This window comes from Stigmatopora argus, chromosome 21, assembly GCF_051989625.1.
Source record: "Stigmatopora argus isolate UIUO_Sarg chromosome 21, RoL_Sarg_1.0, whole genome shotgun sequence".
In the NCBI taxonomy this organism is placed as follows: Eukaryota; Metazoa; Chordata; class Actinopteri; order Syngnathiformes; family Syngnathidae; genus Stigmatopora; species Stigmatopora argus.
The window spans coordinates 4,008,222-4,028,242 of NC_135407.1; the positions used below are offsets into that span (position 1 = coordinate 4,008,222).

A 20,021-nucleotide genomic window follows, 5' to 3' on the forward strand; every position below is an offset into this window, starting at 1 on the left:
CTGAAGTGGATGTGCCAGTACTTTAGCTTTTGCTAAGTTGAGGAAGAGTTTCTGGCCCATTTTTTTCAAGACCAAACCATTATCAATTGTTAGTTAGAGCACTACAACATCGGAGAGAACTTTTTGGCCGGGAATAAATTCCATTTTATGATAGTAATACCTGCTAAAAGCTTTTTTTTCTTAGCTTTCTGCAAATCTACTTATTACAGTAGATTACTGGCTTCCTCAAAAATGAGAAAACTATTCGTTACTGATTTACTAATGCCCATTTCTGACTGTTGATGTGGAGTTATGTATACTCAATCTTGCCTTTCCTTTATTAGATATGCCCCACTAATCTTGCTTCTCTTAACACGTATCTACTTACAATATCCTTGAAATCCCTTTCAGGGCACTTATTATTAGGAGAGCATTATCATGCTGGGTTTTTTAGCTCAAGGTCCATATTTAACATCATTTCGTCCTCAAAAAGTTTCTCTTTTGAGTTCAATTATATTTATCTTGGAGATAAATGCTGATTCGTTTTTTTTCCAGTTCCTCCTTGCAAGTAGCCTTTTGGGGAGGGATTTTTAATTAGACGCAATCATTTCTTATGACTTTCCTGACTCTGTTTACCCTTCACAGCATGGTTTCACACACATACCGGCTCATGCATATACATGAGGATCTCCTGTCCTCCCTTTTCAGGAAATGTGTATCTTTCCAGAGGTCCCTGTTCATCGCTCCCCAATGCAATTTTTTCTCTCTCTCTTTTTCTTTCTCATACAGATGTCGGGCTCTTAATGAATCGTATTAGTGGTTCATAGCTGTGGAAAACAAGGACAGGCCCATCTGTTGTAGGGTTAGGAGGTTTTTCCTCGAGCTTATTCATGGATATAAACAGTAGCTTGTGCATTAAAAAGTGAAGGCTCACTTCACATGAACAGTATTGCAAATTGTGTACAATCTAAAGTTACAAGCTGTTTTGACTTAGCGCATGAAATTAAGTACACCTGCCTACCGTCAATTGATGTACGGGAGAAATCCCAAAAAGACGCAAGAAGGCTGCCATTTTTATTAAAAATAGTTATTTTGAGATCATTTTCTTCCTTTCCAATGGCAAAGTTGTCCTAGAATTTTTTTTTTAGCTGTGATCAAATTTAAATCCTGAAGGCGCTTGGCAACATGAAAGTTAACGTCACGATTATTATGAGTAGACTACAAAAATGTTTTCCGAACCCATACTAACAAGGCCATGGGAAGTCTGCCGTTATTAGAAAACAGCAGCCATTAGAGAGCTTTTTCTTTGTCTCTGCACAAAACACGGCTATTAAGCCGCAAGGTCAGCGTTTACCTATGAAAATGTTTTTTTTAATTATTAAGATCAATGCTCATATGGATCATGTGCACACACGGACAACGCATACATAAATATGTATGCTTTTGATATGCACAAGGCCAGCATACGTATTGGCAGGTCTCGTGTTGGTTTCGTTTTATCCTCGCTTACAGCCTTCAGCTTCTCCCTATCTGTATTTTCTCAGGCTCTTGCCAGGTTACTAAGTGATATATGGTCATGCAGCCGTATCGATTACAGGCTCTCAGCCCAGTGGCTGTTGGCTTTTATGATTCAAGACAGGCACTGTAGTTGTGCGGCCACTCTGGCTTCTTTGCTGACCTAACCACACGATCATAGGGAGTTCAATCGGAGGGTTAAGTAAAGCATAAACCAAAATAAATGGTGCATTTGAGCTGCGCATTGCTTTCCATGTTCATATATGTTTTCCTCTACGCTCTCTGTTCCGGTGTCATCCATCTTCTAGCCTACCAATTAAGGGTGTGCCAGCCCCCTCCGGAGGTGCCCAACGCTGACATGCTGATGGAGGATGGCGAGTTGGAGATAGGTGAGCTACCCGTCCATCTGTCCGTTCATTTTCGCCGCCTCCAGACATGTCACTTTGATAGCGGACTGCACTCGAGACACTCTGATGTCTGCAGAAGACAATTTATTTTCAAAGGAGAGTCAAAAAAAACTCGTGCTGCAGCGATACACAAACACAAATTGTTTCGAAAAAAAACATTTCCATAGCATATTGTTTTAACTCGGTTTTTTGTTTAAGAAGTCAGCCACTAAAACGATTTAACGCTAATAATCATGCTAGAGTCCGGTTGTTCATATTTGAAGTGGAAATGTTGTTTTAATGCAAAAAAGTAGAAAAAATTACAGTCAGTGGTTATGCTAAAGGCCAACAAATGCAGCTCATGATAAAGAAATTAATTAAAACAAAATTGCCAATAAGCGGGAATGGTGGAGTGTTGGTAAATGTTAGTGATAAGCAAAAAGCAGCTGATAAGGACTGTTTTAATTGACTTTTCCAAAAGAAAGCAAGGCAGCCTATCAGCACGTAGTAAGTTAGAGGCTGATGTCCATATGTTCAGGGCATAGATTCTTATAATAGTACATTTTTTGTTTCACATTTTGTCTAACGAAGTAATGAAATAATGGTCTCTAGGTGACATCATCAGGTACAGGTGCCACCCTGGATTTTCATTGGTCGGCAGTGACATTCTCACCTGCCGCCTGGGAGAGCGGCTTCAGATGGATGCACCGCCTCCAACATGCCAAGGTTTCTGCTTTGAAATGAAAATAGTGACACATCCATGAACAATGAAATCAAAAATATTATGTTGATGTCGTTTTTTTTGTCGTTGTTTTTAACCTTTAAGTCCAATGCCCCGCTCACGACATGCGATACGACTCGTCGGGTGTTATCCTGAGTCCCGGTTGGCCTGAGAGCTACCCTAACCTGCAGATGTGCTCTTGGAGCATCAGCGTAGAGAAGGGCTACAACGTCACCATCACCTTTGAAAGCTTTCACACGGAGAGAGAGTTTGACGTGTTGGAAATTTTTGACGGTAAAACACTTGCACATGCTGACCTAACCCATTCTGGAATAAACCATTTTCGCCACTAACTTTGTTTTCATATGAAATATTCCCCAAATTTTCAAACCTCAGGTCCATCCCCCAACGACCCGACTTTAGCCACGTTAAGTGGCGACCTTCCGACCCCGTTCAACATCACCACCTCCGGCCACCAGTTTCTGGTGCGATGGTCATCGGACCACGGCACCAACAAGAGGGGCTTCAGAATCCGCTATGTTGGTGAGTACCAAAGTATGTATCCCAATTTTACTTTACTACTACTTAGCATTTTCGTATTGCATGGAAAATGAGCAAAGAGGCGGACAGAAGGCTGAAAACCGACGCCCAAAAAGGTTTCCTAAGAAATCCTGTAATATCCAATGTCTCCATTTTGTGGGTGAATGCAACACAAATACAGAAAATAATGGAATTCAGACTCCTCACTTCTGTCTGCCTCTCATCCAATTGAAAACTTTGTATAATAACTCCCTATCAAAGTGAAGCCTGCTGAGCACAGATGGTGCTGCTTTTTTTGACAGTTTAACCAGAACTTTTTTGTCCGTTGAGAACTCTGACCGTTATTCAAAGGTTTTTTTTTTGACAGTGAAGGAGAAAATGATAAGATGATTAGATGCTTATTCTCTCCGACCTTCAAGTTTCTGCTCTTCTAAGTGATGAATGACAGTCAGAGCAGATGTGTGTGAGATTCCTGCGCTATAACTCTTGTGATACATCAGTGTATCATTAGTTTCAACTGAATTATGTGGATGAATACTCTTAAAAGTCAGATTGTTATATCAAGCTCAAAAATACAATTTACGGAGGAATTGCGCGAGGATGCGAGCTAGATAGATTTTTGGGTGCTTCCTATTATTTTTGGGGCATTTTGACTTTCTTACTGAATCATAACTGCCATTGATGGCGATAGACAACCAATCATTTTTTTTCAATAGCCCCGACCAGTCAAAATAAATTGGACGCTGTTAATGGATGGCACTGAAAGGTGAAACTTCACAGCCATTTTAAATGAATTTTCTTGTCAAGTTTGGGTCACTTCTGGCAAATTTGGGGTCACTTTCTGGACATTTTAGATCACCTTCTATTGATTTTAAATTCTGGGTAGCTTGCTTCCTGTATATTTTGGTTTTTTGGGGGTTTTATTGTTTTGATAGTGGGTAATTTTGTCCCTTTATGAATTTTTATTGGACTAATTAAAAAAGCAATCTTTTTGTCACAGTTGGACAGAACTGTGTTTTTGGCAAAAGCTGTAAAAAAAGTTTTAGTTGTCTCGCTTTCCTGAATTTTTTTTATTGTGAATGTTAGGTGCAAAAAAAAGAAGAAAAGTTTTCATATTAGTGAGTGAACTTCCATTTTAATGCAAAAAAAGTTGACCCAGCAGGTCAAGCTCGCCACCTGCAGAGATTCTTAAGACCAGGGTTTTACAATTTTGAAGTCAGATGCCCCCCAGCTTGCTTCAAAGCTGACACAGTACAAGTAAGATCTTGCTTAAATTTGAACTCACGTAGCCACTGAGGTGCAGAATCTTTTTAATTGGTATCAACAGTCATGTGTCACAAAAACATGCTGATTAACAACTAATCGTCGGGCTCCATTACCTCTGACGAAGAACATGGAGAGAAAAAAAAGCCTGTTAAACAAGCCCCAAGGGCAACAATACAATCAGACAAGGCTAGCCAAGATATGATGGTCCAAGTGAAAGTCTTACCCCATTTAGTGGTTAACCTATTAGTACTTGTGGATTGTCACTTTGTTCATGATGAGGTTAAGAGCTGGTTGTGCTGTTTAACTCATTAACTGCCCCTAACAGCAATAGACTTCCAATTTATTTGGATAGGAGGACTTGATGTGAATGCTCATCTTTCGGTGCCATGGACGCTAGACGTCCAATCCATTTTGACTGGGAGTGGCGAATGGACGTCCGTTCAGGCAATAAATTGAAGTGACATCTACTTTTTTGTAGTACCCTGTTTTTCGGACTATAAATCGCACCAGATTATAAATCGCACTAGCCAAATAATGCACAAAAAAGTGAAAAAAATGATTTATAGTCTGGAATATACTGTAATTATTTAGAACACCTTTCTTGGATGATGTTCACATGTGAACTCACCTCAAAATGTCGCTTGCTTGTTTTTTTTTTCTTTTCTCTGCAGCCTTGTACTGCTCCACCCCGGATTCGCCGCTGCACGGTTCCATCTCGTCGCAGACCGGTGGGCACGTCAATAGCGTGGTGCGCTGGGCGTGCGACCGAGGCTACCGCCTGGTCGGTAACGCCACGGCCACCTGCCGGCGCATGCCGCTCGGCCGCCACGCGTGGGATTCGCCAGTGCCTGCGTGCCAAGGTGTGTGTCATAACACTTTTCTTTTTTAAAGACAATTGAGAGTTTTGAATGGAATTGAGAATTGAGATTGGATTATGTAAAGTAGATAAAATGATAAAGGGTTAAAATAAAAACATTTCTCAATATCTCCTTTGGAGCAGGGACGTAAACACTAAAATATGAAATGGCAGAAAAGCACTATTTATTTGGCAGAAAAAAGAGATGGCAAGATATGAATTTATTAAAAATAGTTCACAAGGACCTAAAATTTAATGAAATGACCCTCAACGAAGTGGCATATAATAAAAATGAAATATCGGTCAAGTATAATCCAACTACTTCTATGTTCATAATGAACAGGAAAATTAATGAGAATTTTGAAGAGTAAAGGAATTAAAAACAGAATGACATTAAATTGAATCAGGTTATATCCATGCAAAAATTTGACAACAACTCTGAATTTATTGAAAATGTCATAAAATAATTAGATTTAGTGTACATGATAAGGAATAAGCAATAAGCAATGCTAATAAAACTTGGAATTACAGTTAATTAAATATCAACATATTTTCAAAGAAGTAGCTAGGTCTTTACAAATGAAATAAAAATAAGGCAAAAATTACACAAGAAAATTGGAACAAAAGGCAATTAATAATATGTATGTATTACAAAATAATAAGGCTGTAACATTAAAATACAAATAGAGTGCTGTTTCTAAGCAACAACAAAATCTACTGTACATTGCATATCTCTTATGAAGTGACCTGAGTTCCCAATACAAACTTTCACTTTTGTACCATCTGTTTTTACACCTAAACTCATCAAACAACAACATGCTTGAAAGAGAAAAACGGTGCATTAAGTCGGCATCTGAAACACTGTACGTGCGTGCCTCTTTCTCTCTCTCCTCCACAAGCTGTCTCGTGCGGAGCCCCTAAGGCGCCGACAAACGGCGGGGTTTTAACAGCCGACTACTCTGTGGGAACGCGAGTCTCCTACTTCTGCAATGACGGCTACCGGCTATCCAGCAAAGAGCTGACGTCTGCCATCTGCCAGCCCGACGGGACGTGGAGCAACCACAACAAGATACCGCGGTGCTCAGGTCGGTGCCAACAATCCCCGTCGGTGCCGCTACGGTTCTCCCCATACGCTAGTTCGATTGGGTCAAACATACGACCAGAAACGGCCCGTTGGGAGGTGCAGTTGTTTTGCCTGACTTTGTAGCTCATTGATACTGTACATACAGACGTAAATTCTTTCAATTTTTTTTTTTTGATAAGAGTGATAAAAAATTAGAATTTTGTAAGAGTGGAGTGTGCCCGCTATTGTACTTTGCTCTAGTTCACATGTGTCAAAGTGGTGGCCCGGGGGCCAAATCTGTACTTTTGCCCCCTGCCAATGGTAGCCAATGGCTTAACAAGGAACCTTAAAATGCCGCAAACCCGCAGAAATGGGGCAAAAATCTGCAGAAAGTAACCCACACACAGAAAGTAGCCTGCAAATTCCCCCAAAATGACAAGGAAGTCACTCAAAATGGACTCACTGCCTGTCATTAACAACAATGCAGATCCAATTCACTTAAACTGGCTTTGGGTGCTCATCGTTCAGCACCATGGACAGCGCTAGGCATCCTATCCATTTTGAATGGGAGCCAATGAATGTAATCCAGCAAAGGCGGTCATTAAATTGAGTTCACGAGTGATTCCGTTGCAGTGGTGGTGTGCCCGAGCATCGGCTCCTTCTCCCTGGAACACGGCCGCTGGAGGATCGTGAACGGCTCGCATTACGAGTACAGGACTCGCATCGTGTTCACCTGCGACCCAGGTTACTACCGCTTGGGACCTGCTCACATCCAGTGCCTTCCCACTGGCGTGTGGAGCTGGAAAAATGAGAGGCCGCATTGTCAGAGTAAGTCATCGGATGTATTTTTTTTTTCCCGTAAGAAAGTGCTTATACGTCAGCATTGTCGTTGTCAGTCATCTCCTGCGGCGAGTTGCCGTCTCCGCCCAGCGGCAAGAAAATTGGCACTCAGACGACCTTCGGCGCGACGGCCATCTTCGCCTGCGATGCCGGCTTTATGCTGGTGGGCTCGGCCGTCAGGGAATGCCTGTCATCCGGGCTGTGGAGCGGAACCGAGTCGCGCTGTTTCGGTACGTGGATGTTAACGCTAATTAGCACATCACTTCAGAAGAAAGCGCTGCCTTTCAAGAGCGAGTTGTCTGTTTCTCGGCTTTCTAATGAGGACAGAGAATAAAAGTAGCTAAGATGACCCTGTCCTGACTGCATCTGCTACCCCAGCTGCTTCCTTCAGGCTGTGACCTCACCAAAAAAATAAAAAATGTCTGCCAGACAGCAAAAATATACACACAAAAACGGTGAAACAAGGCACTGACAGATGTTATATGTCATCTAAGTCAGGTCTCACATAAACTGCATTTGGATTCAATGTCAGTATTTTTTTCCACTCCAAAAAAGCTTTAGCTGAACATAAATACGATGAAAAACAGAAAATTGGATTTACTTTGAAAGAAAGCACTCCCTTGTCCTTGGTGGCTTACGCTTGTATGGCCTTCTCCAAGAAACAAAATGGGGAGAAAAAAAAACAAATCACTTGAAAGTCTTTTACGTGATTCAACTTTGAATGTAATGTTTATTTGTAAATTAGAGATGCTGTTTTAGCCAAGTTGCTATTTGCCTGGTTTTAAATGACTTTCAAAAATATTTAAGAAACTTTAGTTTACTGTTAGTATTCACCGTGCCATTTTTCCAATTTATTTTTTTTAAAGCTTCACCCAGCCCCAGGTGTTTAATCATGATCAAAACACAAATATCAAACTGTGATCCGTTTAGAATTTTTCCAAAACCCTTGGAGGTGTGCGTACATCTGTTTTGGAAATGCTAACCAGTAATAATGCTCAGAGTGAAGAAGCAGCTAGCGCTTTAATACTTGATAAAAGCTGATGGAATTTGTACTGATCATTTGTCATGTTTTGATCATGATTAAACATGAGACGGCTAATGTTTAGTGGGATCAAAACACAAACTGAACCATTAGTTTTTAAAGCACACTCCCATTATGCTTTCAAGCTTACACCCTAGTGGGCTGCCTGAACCATAATTTAACTGGATCATAGGAAATGAATAGTTATGAAACTAAAGAAATGTCAAATAAAGCGCCAGCCATCTAGTCAGAATTATAGAATATGACAGGAAAGGACAACAATCTTCATCTAATTAGACCACTTTGTTATCAAAACAACATGTGCAATTGCTTGTTTTCTTTTTTTGGAGGCAAGACAAAGAAGTGTGAAACATCTGTGGGGATGCTTGCAGGATAATTGACCATCTGAGGCTTTTTGAACTGATGCATAATTGAGTTTTCTGACAGTATCCTAATAGTTTCCAAAGATAGAAGCCATGTTTTTTTGCTCTTTGATATGAGATTTTCTGCAGTGCGACGGTAGCGTGCACAGAAGTGTCAACTTCTAGTTATTAGAGGCAATGAAATATACAATGTGAGATGGTTTGGGGAATTTATTGGTTGTTGCCCTTATGCACCAAATTTTGGCAGCTTCTTTATTTCAGTTGATCAATAAAATAGTTTCAGTTGTAGTGGGTATGACCAATGGTCTACATTCAAAATGCTTCCTGGATAGAAGTAGTGAGTCTTTATTATATTTGGGTCAATGAAAAAGAAAAATTAGACCAACATGTCAGTTTTTATGGCTTTTGAGATACAGGATAAGGCAAAAATGTTAATGTTACTTTAGATTTCAGTGATTTTTTAGAAAGTAACGAACAAAAAGACCAGCAAATTGGAACATAAGGCACCCCTAGATCAGCAAGATAGGAATTGCTAAACCATGTAATATTTCATTAGTAAGTAACAAGCCCTAAAATCATATTTTGTGTGGACTGAGTGCAAAATGGCCCATCAAAATGCACTTTGCGAACACGCTCTGCAGAAAACATCCCGCTTTGGTGAGTTGTTTGAAAAGAGGCGGACAAATGCCGGATCCGCCATTCTGCTTCAGTGCAAAAGCAAATGTTTTACGTTGGCTTTCTTCCACCGGGAACATACGGTTGCCCTGAAGGGACAAAACACGTCGTTTTGGCAAAGCGCTCATTGTGGTGATTTCTTATGAATATGATCTGTATTGTTTCAATAACATGGTGCTTAGAGGGATACTTTATGTGGGTGCGACTTGCCACAGGCACTCGCAACTAATAGTCTGCTCTTCCACCCTACAGTTCATGGGTTTGCCACCTGTGTTTTAAAGCTATTCTCGAATCTCTGTCCACGCTGTCAAGGCAAATAAGCCTTGAATTTAGTGGAGTTTACTCAGTGTGTGCCGTATTTATATTGCAGCCGGCCACTGCGGCATCCCAGAGGCCATCGTCAACGGCCAAGTCATCGGAGAGAACTTCGGTTACCGCGACACAGTGGTGTACCAGTGCCTTCCCGGGTTCCGGCTGATAGGCTCATCGGTCCGGATTTGTCTCCAGGACAACCAGTGGTCGGGCCAGCTTCCCATCTGCATACGTACGTAAAAAAAAAAAAGATACAAATGATGAAGCTCCTCAAGCTCCTCCGAGGCGCCGTCTCCATGCCAACCTCTTGAGCTCAATGCCGCCGGCTCTTAAGACAACACACGCTTATGCATACATCGCAGCCCAGGCCTCATTATCACATAATATTCTAATCTTTTCATATAAGGAACGTTTTCATGCCGGTCTTGATGCATTCTCATCACAATATGAACCGTCTTTAAACAAATGACTTGAGCAAAGAACTTTTTCTGTTTTAATTATCAACTCAAATGGTCAGATTGCAGCAAATGTACTCTGGTTGCTTAATAGGTTTATATTTTAAAAATATATGTTGCCCAAATGTGCCCTTAAGATTGCGTTTGTTTACTCAACAACGGCTCCAATCATTTTGCAGTCATTACAGAGATAAGCACATAAAATGACGTGACTCTGACAATGTCGGATAATATTTGCATGCTTAAACTTCAGATTTTCCCTGATTAATTAAAAGGGAAAAAAGGCCCCATTATCTTCCCTCTTCTCTTGTCAGCAATCCTTATTCGTTTCCTTCCCTCTTCCATGAAACCCCCCGACTTCCTCTCGCCGACTGTCTCCTCTCGCGAACGTCAGAAAAAGCCCCGTCAGCGCTAAAACTTTTTAAGCAGCCCCATTGAATTAAGCAAAGAGATGAATAATTACCACGCCAAACAGCAGGACACTCAAAACCAACACCGGGGGGTGGCGAGGGACAATATTTCCTGAAATGACATCTGTGAATTGCCCTTGGGTCCTCCGCCCTTCTGTACTGATGACGGAGATGAATGTCCATGAATCAGCGCCATATGAGCCTTTCTTCTTTCTTTTTTTTTTTTTTTAAACTCTCTTCCTGACATCGGCTCCTCGTGCCAATTCATCTGTTTTTCCCACGGGGCTGGCAGAGAATGATCATGTTTCACTGGCGTTTATATTGATGACTAACATTAAAACACCGTATGTAACAAATGTCCTTTGTTTTGTCCTTGTTCAGCCATCAGTTGCGGCCACCCGGGCAGCCCAATTTACGGCCGTACGGTGGGGAACGGATTCAACCTGAACGACGTGGTCAGCTTCGTGTGCAACCGGGGCTACGAGATGGAGGGTCCGGCCCGTGCCCACTGCCAGGCCAACCGTCAATGGAGCCATCCGCCCCCGACGTGTAAAGGTGGGGAGAAAAGTTGAGTGTAATCAGCCCTAACTGTACGGATTACCATAAATCTCAATTTATACATTTTTCCCCATTTTTTATACATTTTTTTGATCATTTCAAATTGTGTATGCTGTATCACAACTGTACGGGATTTTTTTAGTAAGTTTTTTTGTAAAACCAATCTCGTTTTACTCATTTCGGCTCTAATACAGTTTGTCTCAGTCACTGGTAGCAGATGAAAACGTAATTGTCGACTGCTAATAATCATGATTTAATACGTATTCCCCTTTCACCCGACATTCACTATATAAATATAGCGTGTCAGAAAGCCATCCACTTTGGATACAATTTTAGACTTTTACATGCACCCTATCCTATTTAAAAAATCCTATTTTTAAAGATTTGTCCAATTTTTCAGAAGCTCTGAGCCGATTCCTGAAAAAGACAAACTAAAAGACTTCCATGCACCTGATTCTGCAGTGGTTGTTGACGTGTGATAAAACTTACACTAGATTATATAAATATAGCGTGTCAGAAAGCCATCCATTTTGGAGAAAATGTTCGACTTTTACGTGCGCCCTATGTGAGTTGCATTTTTATTGGTTAATAACGGGAATTGCAATCATTAATAAGGGGAGCAATTGCCCGAGATTGACAGGTACGGTTTACCAACTTTTTGGGAGGAACCAATCATGTTATTTATCATACTAATCCATGACAGACGGTTTAACCTTCTGTGATTTGAATGAGTTTATCCCTAGTAGATGTCCAATTCATTTGAGCTTGGAGGGTTCATTCATTCTCTGTCAACCCTTCCGTTTAAATGGATTAGACATCTATCTCTGTGAATGGCACCCAATGATTAAATGTTTGAACCCAGAGCACTGTTACACTGACATAGATTTCTTAACTCCATTTAATCTGATGACCTTGTGTGTTAGGAGTTGTTGAATGGGGAGGAGAAGTGAGCCTCTCGGGTTAATGCCAAATAACACATGCTCTTGTTTTGGTGTGTGTTTATTTATACGTAGTGGTCAACTGCTCGGATCCGGGCATCCCAGCAAACTCCATCCGCCAAAGCAAAATCGAGCACGGCAACTTTACTTTCGGCACAGTGGTGTTCTACGACTGCAATCCGGGATATTATCTGTTCGGGTCGCCGGTTTTGAGCTGTCAGCCCACAGGGCAGTGGGACAAGCCGCTGCCTGAATGTATTGGTAAGGAATGACACAGTTGAATAACTTCAGTTTTTCTCCTTTGATCGGATGGGTCAACTTCCCTAAAAAGTGTCACAAGAACATTTTGATTTAGCATTACATTGTGCCGCTCCTGATGTTTTCCACTTTCACAAATATGCTGTGCTAAAGATGAATGTTTTACACGTTTGCAAACATGTAAGCATTTTGAAAAATGGTTTTCAAGCTCCCATGGGAGCATCGTACGTAGCTGATAGCAAATATTCTGACCTCGGGTCCTTCTGTTTTCCGCTTAATATCAAAAGGGCAGCACAACTCATGTAAATTTATTGCCTGCGCCTCCGTTTTTGTGAGGGAAATGACAAAGCGGTGACACTTGGCATCATTGAAATGTTATCCTCAGTGTCCCGCAGCCGTGTTTTTTTTTTGAAAGTCCATCAATCAGCTTCTTTTACAAGCCTCTCTCACTCTCCCCTCAAGTTGTGGACTGCGGCCACCCTGGCTCGCCTCCGAATGGCGTGCTGAGCGGAGATAAGTTTACCTTCGGTTCGACGGTTCGATACTCATGCCTGGGCGGGCGGCAGCTGAAGGGGGAGTCGTCCAGGATGTGTCAGCTCAACGGGATGTGGAGTGCCCCGATGCCCTTCTGCTCCGGTAAATGATCGAATACATCAGATCAATAGATGGAAATCAGTTGTATAGTCAACTTCTTCAAACTTTCAGAGTTTGTCACCAATAGACAGACGTTAAGGCCCATTCAAAGTGAGACACTTTGAATGGATTGGACGCCTAGTGCCGTTAATGACTTAAAAACACAAAGTGATCAAAACATAATTTATATGGTATTCCTGAGTTCATGTTCTCGCTAACTTGGTGTCAAGATATGAATGGCATGGTAGGGAGAACATTAACTGATAAGTTGAAATATTTATTGTGCTTTTCGGAGTAGAAAAAGGGGGGGGGGAATATCAGTTTAACATGTCTTTTTCTTGTATTATTGACTCTAAAATTTTCTTTTCATAGTGCCTCTCAATGTCGACAAATGTTTGGCCTTGACTACCACCAAATAATGGCAAAAATGTGATTCATATATTTTAATGAAGCTCAGATTTAAGGGAGGATGAGAAATGAAATACATTGCCTTTTTAACTGGCTGACCCTTCATGCAATAGTCGTTTTACTACTTGAATAATGGGTGAATATGAATGAACTTGGCACCAATGTGTCCGTATTGCTCGTAAAGCAGACAAAAATGCACTTACGCAATTTGGAAAACAATACATTTTCGCATACCAAGCATATCTTGGCCCAAAATTCCTTTGAATATTGACTAGAAGAGAAACAACAAAGTGAACTGGAAGTTTGAGAATTCCCTGTGTCTTTTTTCATTGCTGTCCTTTTAATTCGACCTATATAGCGAGGAGAGAACATTCAGGACATAAGAATAAAGTCATTAAAGTTAAAAAATAAAAAAAACAATGAAGAAAAGTGTTGCAAATCCAAAATTGATTTATGTAACCTGGGTTGTCATATCTAACTAGCTGACTCTGCTCAAACCATTAAGGTTAATGGTCAAAACATGAATGTCAAGTAATGCAGTAGAGCAATAGTAGTAATAAAGTGACATTCATCATTGAAATAGTGTGTGTGTTACTGTGTAATGTGTTCACGTGTATGTCGAAAGAATCTACACACATTTGTCAGGCTGAATTTGCTGACTGTGTAGTTCTCCAAGGACAACGCATCATTCACACGCTCCACCGTTACACACACATAGGCACAACTGTTATCCCGTAATGCTCTCACATACAGCTCACACACAACGCAAATTTTAAACTATTTCATCCCATTTTTCTTCTTTTCCCACAGGTGACACGGCGGGTACCTGCGGTGATCCGGGTATCCCGTCCCAAGGGTCGAGGGAGCAGACGGATTTCCGCATTCGCTCCAAGGTGCTCTTCAGCTGCATTGAGGGTTACGAACTGATCGGCTCGGCTGAGAGGATGTGCTTCCCCAACGGGACGTGGTCTGGCACGCAGCCCTTCTGTAAAGGTATGATGATATACTGAACAAAATGAAGTTTTTGTACTAATGTTACTTGGCCACTGTTGTGAGTAGCATGGAAATGTTCATGTTTTTTTTGTTTTTTTAGCCGTCCAGTGTGGTAATCCTGGTACCCCCAGCAATGGAAGAGTGTTCCGTCTGGATGGAACCACATTCTCGCACTCAGTCATCTATTCCTGCATGGATGGGTACCTGCTTTTCGGCGCCACCACCAGACTGTGTCAGGCAAATGGGACCTGGTCGGGAACGCAGCCAAACTGTACTAGTAAGATGGAAATTTAATGCAGAATCTTAAATTCATCTATTTGTAGATATCTGTTTTGTGCTAAACTGCAATAGAATTGAACTTTATTTTTTAAATATCTGATTTTCAAGAACTAGACTCACTCAAATTCCTTACTTAATCACATCATTACAACTAGCAATGCTTTCAAAATGTAAATAAAATGATGACAACAACAGGGAAACAATATGGCAATAACAACAAAGCATAAATGGTAGAACTAAATACCTCATTAAAAATGTATTTTTAAAGTATCAATAACCGTAAAATAATGAAAAACATCCTGACACTTGAAAATAATGTTTTAATGGAACCCAGTGTTTAAGCAATACAAGATAATTAAATTAACTTTGCAACGGTTCATGTTTTTTTCTAACTCCCTCTTTATTTAAACTTAAAGATGCTTTGAGGTCAAAAGAGTGGATTTTCTAGATTCCCCAGAAGCAAAATATTTCCTATTAAATCTTTTGCCTTGCAGCCATGCCAAACTGCGGACATGTTATTATTACCCACCCGCCTAACTTTGCTCTAAATAATTCCCATCCCTGAGTAATGCGCCTTTTCTTTCCGATCTTAAAGAATGCTGCGTGTAAATGTGAGTAGCATTTACTTTAGCTAATTGGCTTAACGGACTAAAGATAGAGAACAGATGTCAAGTACAACATGCCACATCCATAACACGACAAAACACATATTTTTGCTTCATGTCGAGATGCATTGAATCGCTGAAAGTACACATTTCTTCAGTGTTGCTCCATGAAACAATCAAATAATGACAAACTTACTCACTATTTTGCAATACTGTACATGATTGTATGCAAATCTGGTGTTGGACTTGATGAAGATTCAAATTGCCCCCAATGGGACGCAAGATTCCCCCCCTGCCCGATGTACAGGAAGATGACAGGGCATCTATTAATAATCATGTCCGCATCCAATGGTGGCCTTAGAGGAATTTCAAATAGCTATTAGGCTATGAAGGACGGGGCTTTATAGGTACAGTCAAGGGAATGTTAATGTGATTCCGAAGAGACTCCCAGGCATCGCTTGACTTCCAGCCACTAAAGGAAATGAGATCCCTCCTAATATCGGGCAATGAATGGGCAGGGTCCAAAGTCCAAATGCTAACCCTGCTCCTAAATCTAACCCTGATCTTCTCTTTTCTACCATTTTGAAGTGATAAACTGCGGCGATCCGGGCGTTCCGGCCAATGGACTCCGTTACGGCGAAGACTTCACCATCGGCCAGAACGTGACCTTTCAGTGTCAGCCCGGTTACAGGATGGAGGAGGACGGTTCGCCTGTTAGGATGTGCACTCAAAATGGCACGTGGAGTGGGAATATGCCCCTATGTGCAGGTAATGGTTACTGCAATATCCCAACTTTTTCCGGTCATTCATGCTCCTTCATTTTAAAAAAATATAGCGGTGACATGCCCGACCCCCTCAACTGTCAGCAACGGGGTCTTGCAAGGAAGTGACTTTGAGTGGGGCAGCAGCGTTAGCTACAGCTGCTCTCCGGGTTACGAGCTCTCCTTCCCGGCCGTGCTCAGCTGCGTTGCCAACGGCAGCTGGAGCGGGATGCTGCCGCAGTGCTTGCGTAAGGCCCGACCGACCCACAATGCATTTCACCGGCACGCCGAGGCTAGATTGCGGTTTTTGTTTGCATACCTGTCAACCTCTGCCGATAACTGCCCTTATAAATGATTATGATTCCCCTTACAAACCCCAAAAAAACCTTACAAACACCGTACGACTCGTACGGTGTTTGTAAGGTTTTTTGGGGGTTTGTAAGGGGAATCATAATCATTTATAAGGGCAGTTATCGGCAGAGGTTGACAGGTATGTGTTTGTAACTTGCAGCCAAGTTCTGCGGCGACCCCGGTACGCTGGCGGGCGGTTCCCGAGAGGGGCGGAGTTTTATTTACCAATCGGAAGTGACCTTCTCCTGTGCCCCGCCTCTAATTCTGGTTGGCACGGCGACCAGGCTTTGCCAAAGTGATGGAAGCTGGAGCGGCACGCAATCACGCTGTATAGGTACTTATTTTGGTTTAATATTGAATTTGTGTATCTATTATATTGTCATTTTTTATGTGATTTTTTTTGTTGACCTTTTAGTGAACGATGCATGAAACCTAACAACATTCATCCTATTATTAGTATCGGTTAAGGTCAATTGTTGACTGATTATATCAGGTTGCAATTAACTAGCTGGGTCATGCGGAACTATTCCATTTGTGCCACTCTCGTCTTATTTAAATCAATAATTCTTTGTCATATACAAAGACGAACATTGTTGCTTTGAACGTGTTTAGTCAGCGCGGGTTTGTAGCACATTATTTGGCAGCGGATGCTTTTCTTTTGACCCGTTTGTTACTCAGCGAGGAGGCGCTATGGCTTCAAACGCCACTAACTCCGGTGTCTTATATCGCTCTGCCTTAACGATCTGGGCAATTAAGGGCTCACCCACGTGTGGCGTTTAGCAGGCCTTCACTCCCAGTTACGCCGGTTGCTGCTCATCAAAGTGCAACTCACACGGATGGATCACGAATAATAACGATAGCTGACTAGCCAGAGGTGTTGTAAATGATGACGATGGGATAAAAGACTGGTCGCCGCCTGGGTTTTCTGGAAGGAAGGGCTAATGGTGTTAGCTTTTTTTTTTGCACACTGAGCCAGGATTAAGCCCAGTATTATTAAAATATATTTTTATTGAATTTTGGGACTCCTGCTCACTACAGACCAAGAAAAGCAGCCAGAAATAAAGACTTCTTTTTTTTTTTTTGCTTAAAAGTTGGGTTACCTAGATAGCAAAAGTGACTTTCCAAAAATTGCAGGGATTTTCTAGTCACGTTACGGTTAGTGCGCATATTTGAGATGAAATGAGGTCAAGAAAGTGCGCGCATATTTAGACGAAGGCTAAGCACACGCGACACTTGGAGTGCCACTTCACACACGGGTGTGATTTGCGAGCAAGGGGCTTCAGCTTCAAGTAGGCGCTGACTCATCACCAAGCTTGAGAAATGCACTTATACACGCTCGCGTACTTTGTATTCTATGACGCTCTCGTAGGTGACTCCAAGTAGAAGGATGGGACGAGACAACGTCTTGACGCACGCATGCGCTTTCGAGACACGCACTGCTGCGCAATTTTCAATCTTTGTGTTGGGATGGTTTCGGGGAGGAGATGGGAGCAGAGTTGAAGGAGAAGCAAAGCATGACGCAGAGGACACAGAAAGCTAAGGAATAATGGAGAAAGCTGAATTAGGAGCAAAATATGGATAGCTGTGCCCATTTAGAGAAAAAGGATGAAGCAAAGGGGAAAGACTTTGGCTGGAATGTGCAGGAATGGAAAGAGGATGGTGAAGAAGCATGGAAAAAAATGAGGTTCATGAGTGGAGAAGAAGAAAGAGGTTAAGTATAGATGAGCTGTGGGTGAGGACAATGAGCAAAGAAAAGAGGGTGAAATGTACTCATTCGTTTTTTCGAAAGGGTTTTTAGGTGTGCAGTAATACCTTGCCACTTAGCGGATGCACCACAAACATGAAATGGCAGTCACAATGGGAGATTATTTCACTGGACACTAGAGTCAATCTTTAGAAGTTAAATAACAGTACAGAGAGGCTTTTAAAAGTCCAAATAATATTAAATAGACATCATAAAAACATATTGCGGGCATTCATTTACTGCGGCAGGTCTTGAAACCTATTAACCGTGATAAATGAGGGATTACTGAATTATGTTTTTTTTCTGTGAATATAGTGGATGTGTGATTTTTGGTCCGTGTGATATGAGTTGGGGGATTTAAGTATGGTCTTTTTGTTTAGTTTGACATTTTCCGTGAAGCACATTTTTCATGGGGATGTTTTGTTGCTGATTTGTTTTGGGGTTTATGAGTGTTGTATATTTTATGAGCAGAGTTGTTGTGTCTGTAAACGTTTTTCTTGGGGATTACACATTGATATTTTCCTAGTGAGTATTTTCCTGCGTTTCAGATGAATGTAATTTTTTTTCCTTGGAACCTCCTAACTTTCTTTTCCTCCTTTTTAGTATTTTCTAAATGTCCGTTTTTGCAGTAAAGCTCTGCTACCCCCTGCTGCCATGCTCATAAATGGCAGCCACGGTTGCTATGACAACAGGAGGACAGTGGACCGGGGGTGTAACACTTGTACCCTGTTTTTTTTTGTTGCAGAGCCCACCAGGACGAGCTGTGACAACCCTGGAACGCCAAGATACGGCTCCCTTAACCGCACCTTTGGCTTTAAGGTAATTCAGTAAACCTTCAAGTATCCCCACAGATATTTATCATTGTCTTATTATCTCCCAGGTGGGCAGTGTCGTGTCCTTCCAGTGCCAGCCTGGTCACCTGATCCAGGGCTCTTCCTCCAGAACTTGCCAGCCAGACCTGAGATGGAGCGGGAAGCAACCAGAGTGTATTCGTAAGCGTCCCCGTCTTGACGACATCACGTCGACCTGGGCCTCTTAACTCTGAAAATCCGACTTAATTGCGGTCTTCCACCTGCAGCTCATGCTTGCAAGCAGCCGGAGAGCGCGCTCCACGTGGACGTGGTGGGCATGGACCTGGTGGGCTTCGGATACACGCTCGTGTACAGCTGCCAGCCCGGCTACTTCCTGGCCGGGGGCTCCGAGCACAGGCTCTGCAAGAGTGACGGCACCTGGACTGGAAAGATGCCCATATGTCGCGGTAAAAAAAGAAAACAACATCACAGCAATAAGACGATTGTGCAAAACAGGAAAAGGTTGTTCAAACATAATTGAACTTATAATTCAAAGGAACTTGGCTATGAAATAATACAGAGAAATAGAATTCAACAACAGAAAACCCCAAAAAGACATCAAATTAGTATGCATTGCATTTTCACCGGGCTGATTTATAACAATCCAATTTGTTGACTTTTTCCAAGGCTGAATAAGCAATTAGTGCAAATCATGTGACCAGCACTGAATTCAAATTTTCTGCCTTCCGCATCAATGGGACATTAAGCCGACATCTGGCACAGTATCGTATTCTCCCTCCATTTCCATGTCATCAGTGTGCGCCACTCGGCTAATCGTGCCAAGTGTGTATTCATATTTTTTTGTCCACTTGCAGCTGGAGAAAAAAAGAAAGCCGCTAAACCAGCAATGGGAACCCCGAGCCCCAAACTGAACGGTTAGTATCGCTTCCACTTGGTTATTTGTAGCCCACAAGACATCATAACGGCAGCCGAGTGTGACCGTTGCTTCCTTGTCCGCCGGCTTTGTTTGTTACACAGTATTAATTTCTCAAAAGGTCACCATTTTGGCAAGGACCAAAAGGCTTGGAAATGTGAAGTCACAACTGTAACAAATATTTTAAGTCATTCCCAAGTGCCTGCATTATCTGCTGCATGATAACCAGCTATTTTACTTCTACTACAGTCCATCAAGCTACATTGACTTGAGTACACTCAAGGCTACCTTTTACTATCTTACAGCGACGGTACATGGCCGACATAAAATAAACCTTATCTACTTG

The 20,021-nt window shown here is 41.8% G+C and overlaps 1 protein-coding gene across 6 annotated transcripts in view; it reads left to right on the plus strand.

The window, feature by feature from the left end:
* The window catches only part of csmd3b (CUB and Sushi multiple domains 3b), a 185,887-nt gene that overhangs the window by 161,578 nt on the left and 4,288 nt on the right, over positions 1–20,021 (plus strand). For 2 of the 6 annotated variants that reach the window (XM_077590441.1, XM_077590445.1), the window contains 21 exons: positions 1,803–1,883; positions 2,493–2,606; positions 2,707–2,895; positions 2,998–3,156; positions 5,079–5,267; positions 6,163–6,348; positions 6,960–7,154; positions 7,223–7,396; positions 9,616–9,789; positions 10,804–10,989; positions 11,994–12,179; positions 12,639–12,812; positions 14,028–14,210; positions 14,311–14,487; positions 15,683–15,862; positions 15,930–16,103; positions 16,367–16,540; positions 18,696–18,769; positions 18,831–18,942; positions 19,029–19,208; positions 19,617–19,676. In XM_077590441.1, the coding sequence (XP_077446567.1) occupies positions 1,803–1,883; positions 2,493–2,606; positions 2,707–2,895; positions 2,998–3,156; positions 5,079–5,267; positions 6,163–6,348; positions 6,960–7,154; positions 7,223–7,396; positions 9,616–9,789; positions 10,804–10,989; positions 11,994–12,179; positions 12,639–12,812; positions 14,028–14,210; positions 14,311–14,487; positions 15,683–15,862; positions 15,930–16,103; positions 16,367–16,540; positions 18,696–18,769; positions 18,831–18,942; positions 19,029–19,208; positions 19,617–19,676 (3,321 nt within the window). The remainder of the gene's footprint in view (positions 1–1,802; positions 1,884–2,492; positions 2,607–2,706; positions 2,896–2,997; positions 3,157–5,078; positions 5,268–6,162; positions 6,349–6,959; positions 7,155–7,222; positions 7,397–9,615; positions 9,790–10,803; positions 10,990–11,993; positions 12,180–12,638; positions 12,813–14,027; positions 14,211–14,310; positions 14,488–15,682; positions 15,863–15,929; positions 16,104–16,366; positions 16,541–18,695; positions 18,770–18,830; positions 18,943–19,028; positions 19,209–19,616; positions 19,677–20,021) is intronic. The other 4 variants (XM_077590444.1, XM_077590447.1, XM_077590443.1 and 1 more) reach the window with 3 other exon arrangements.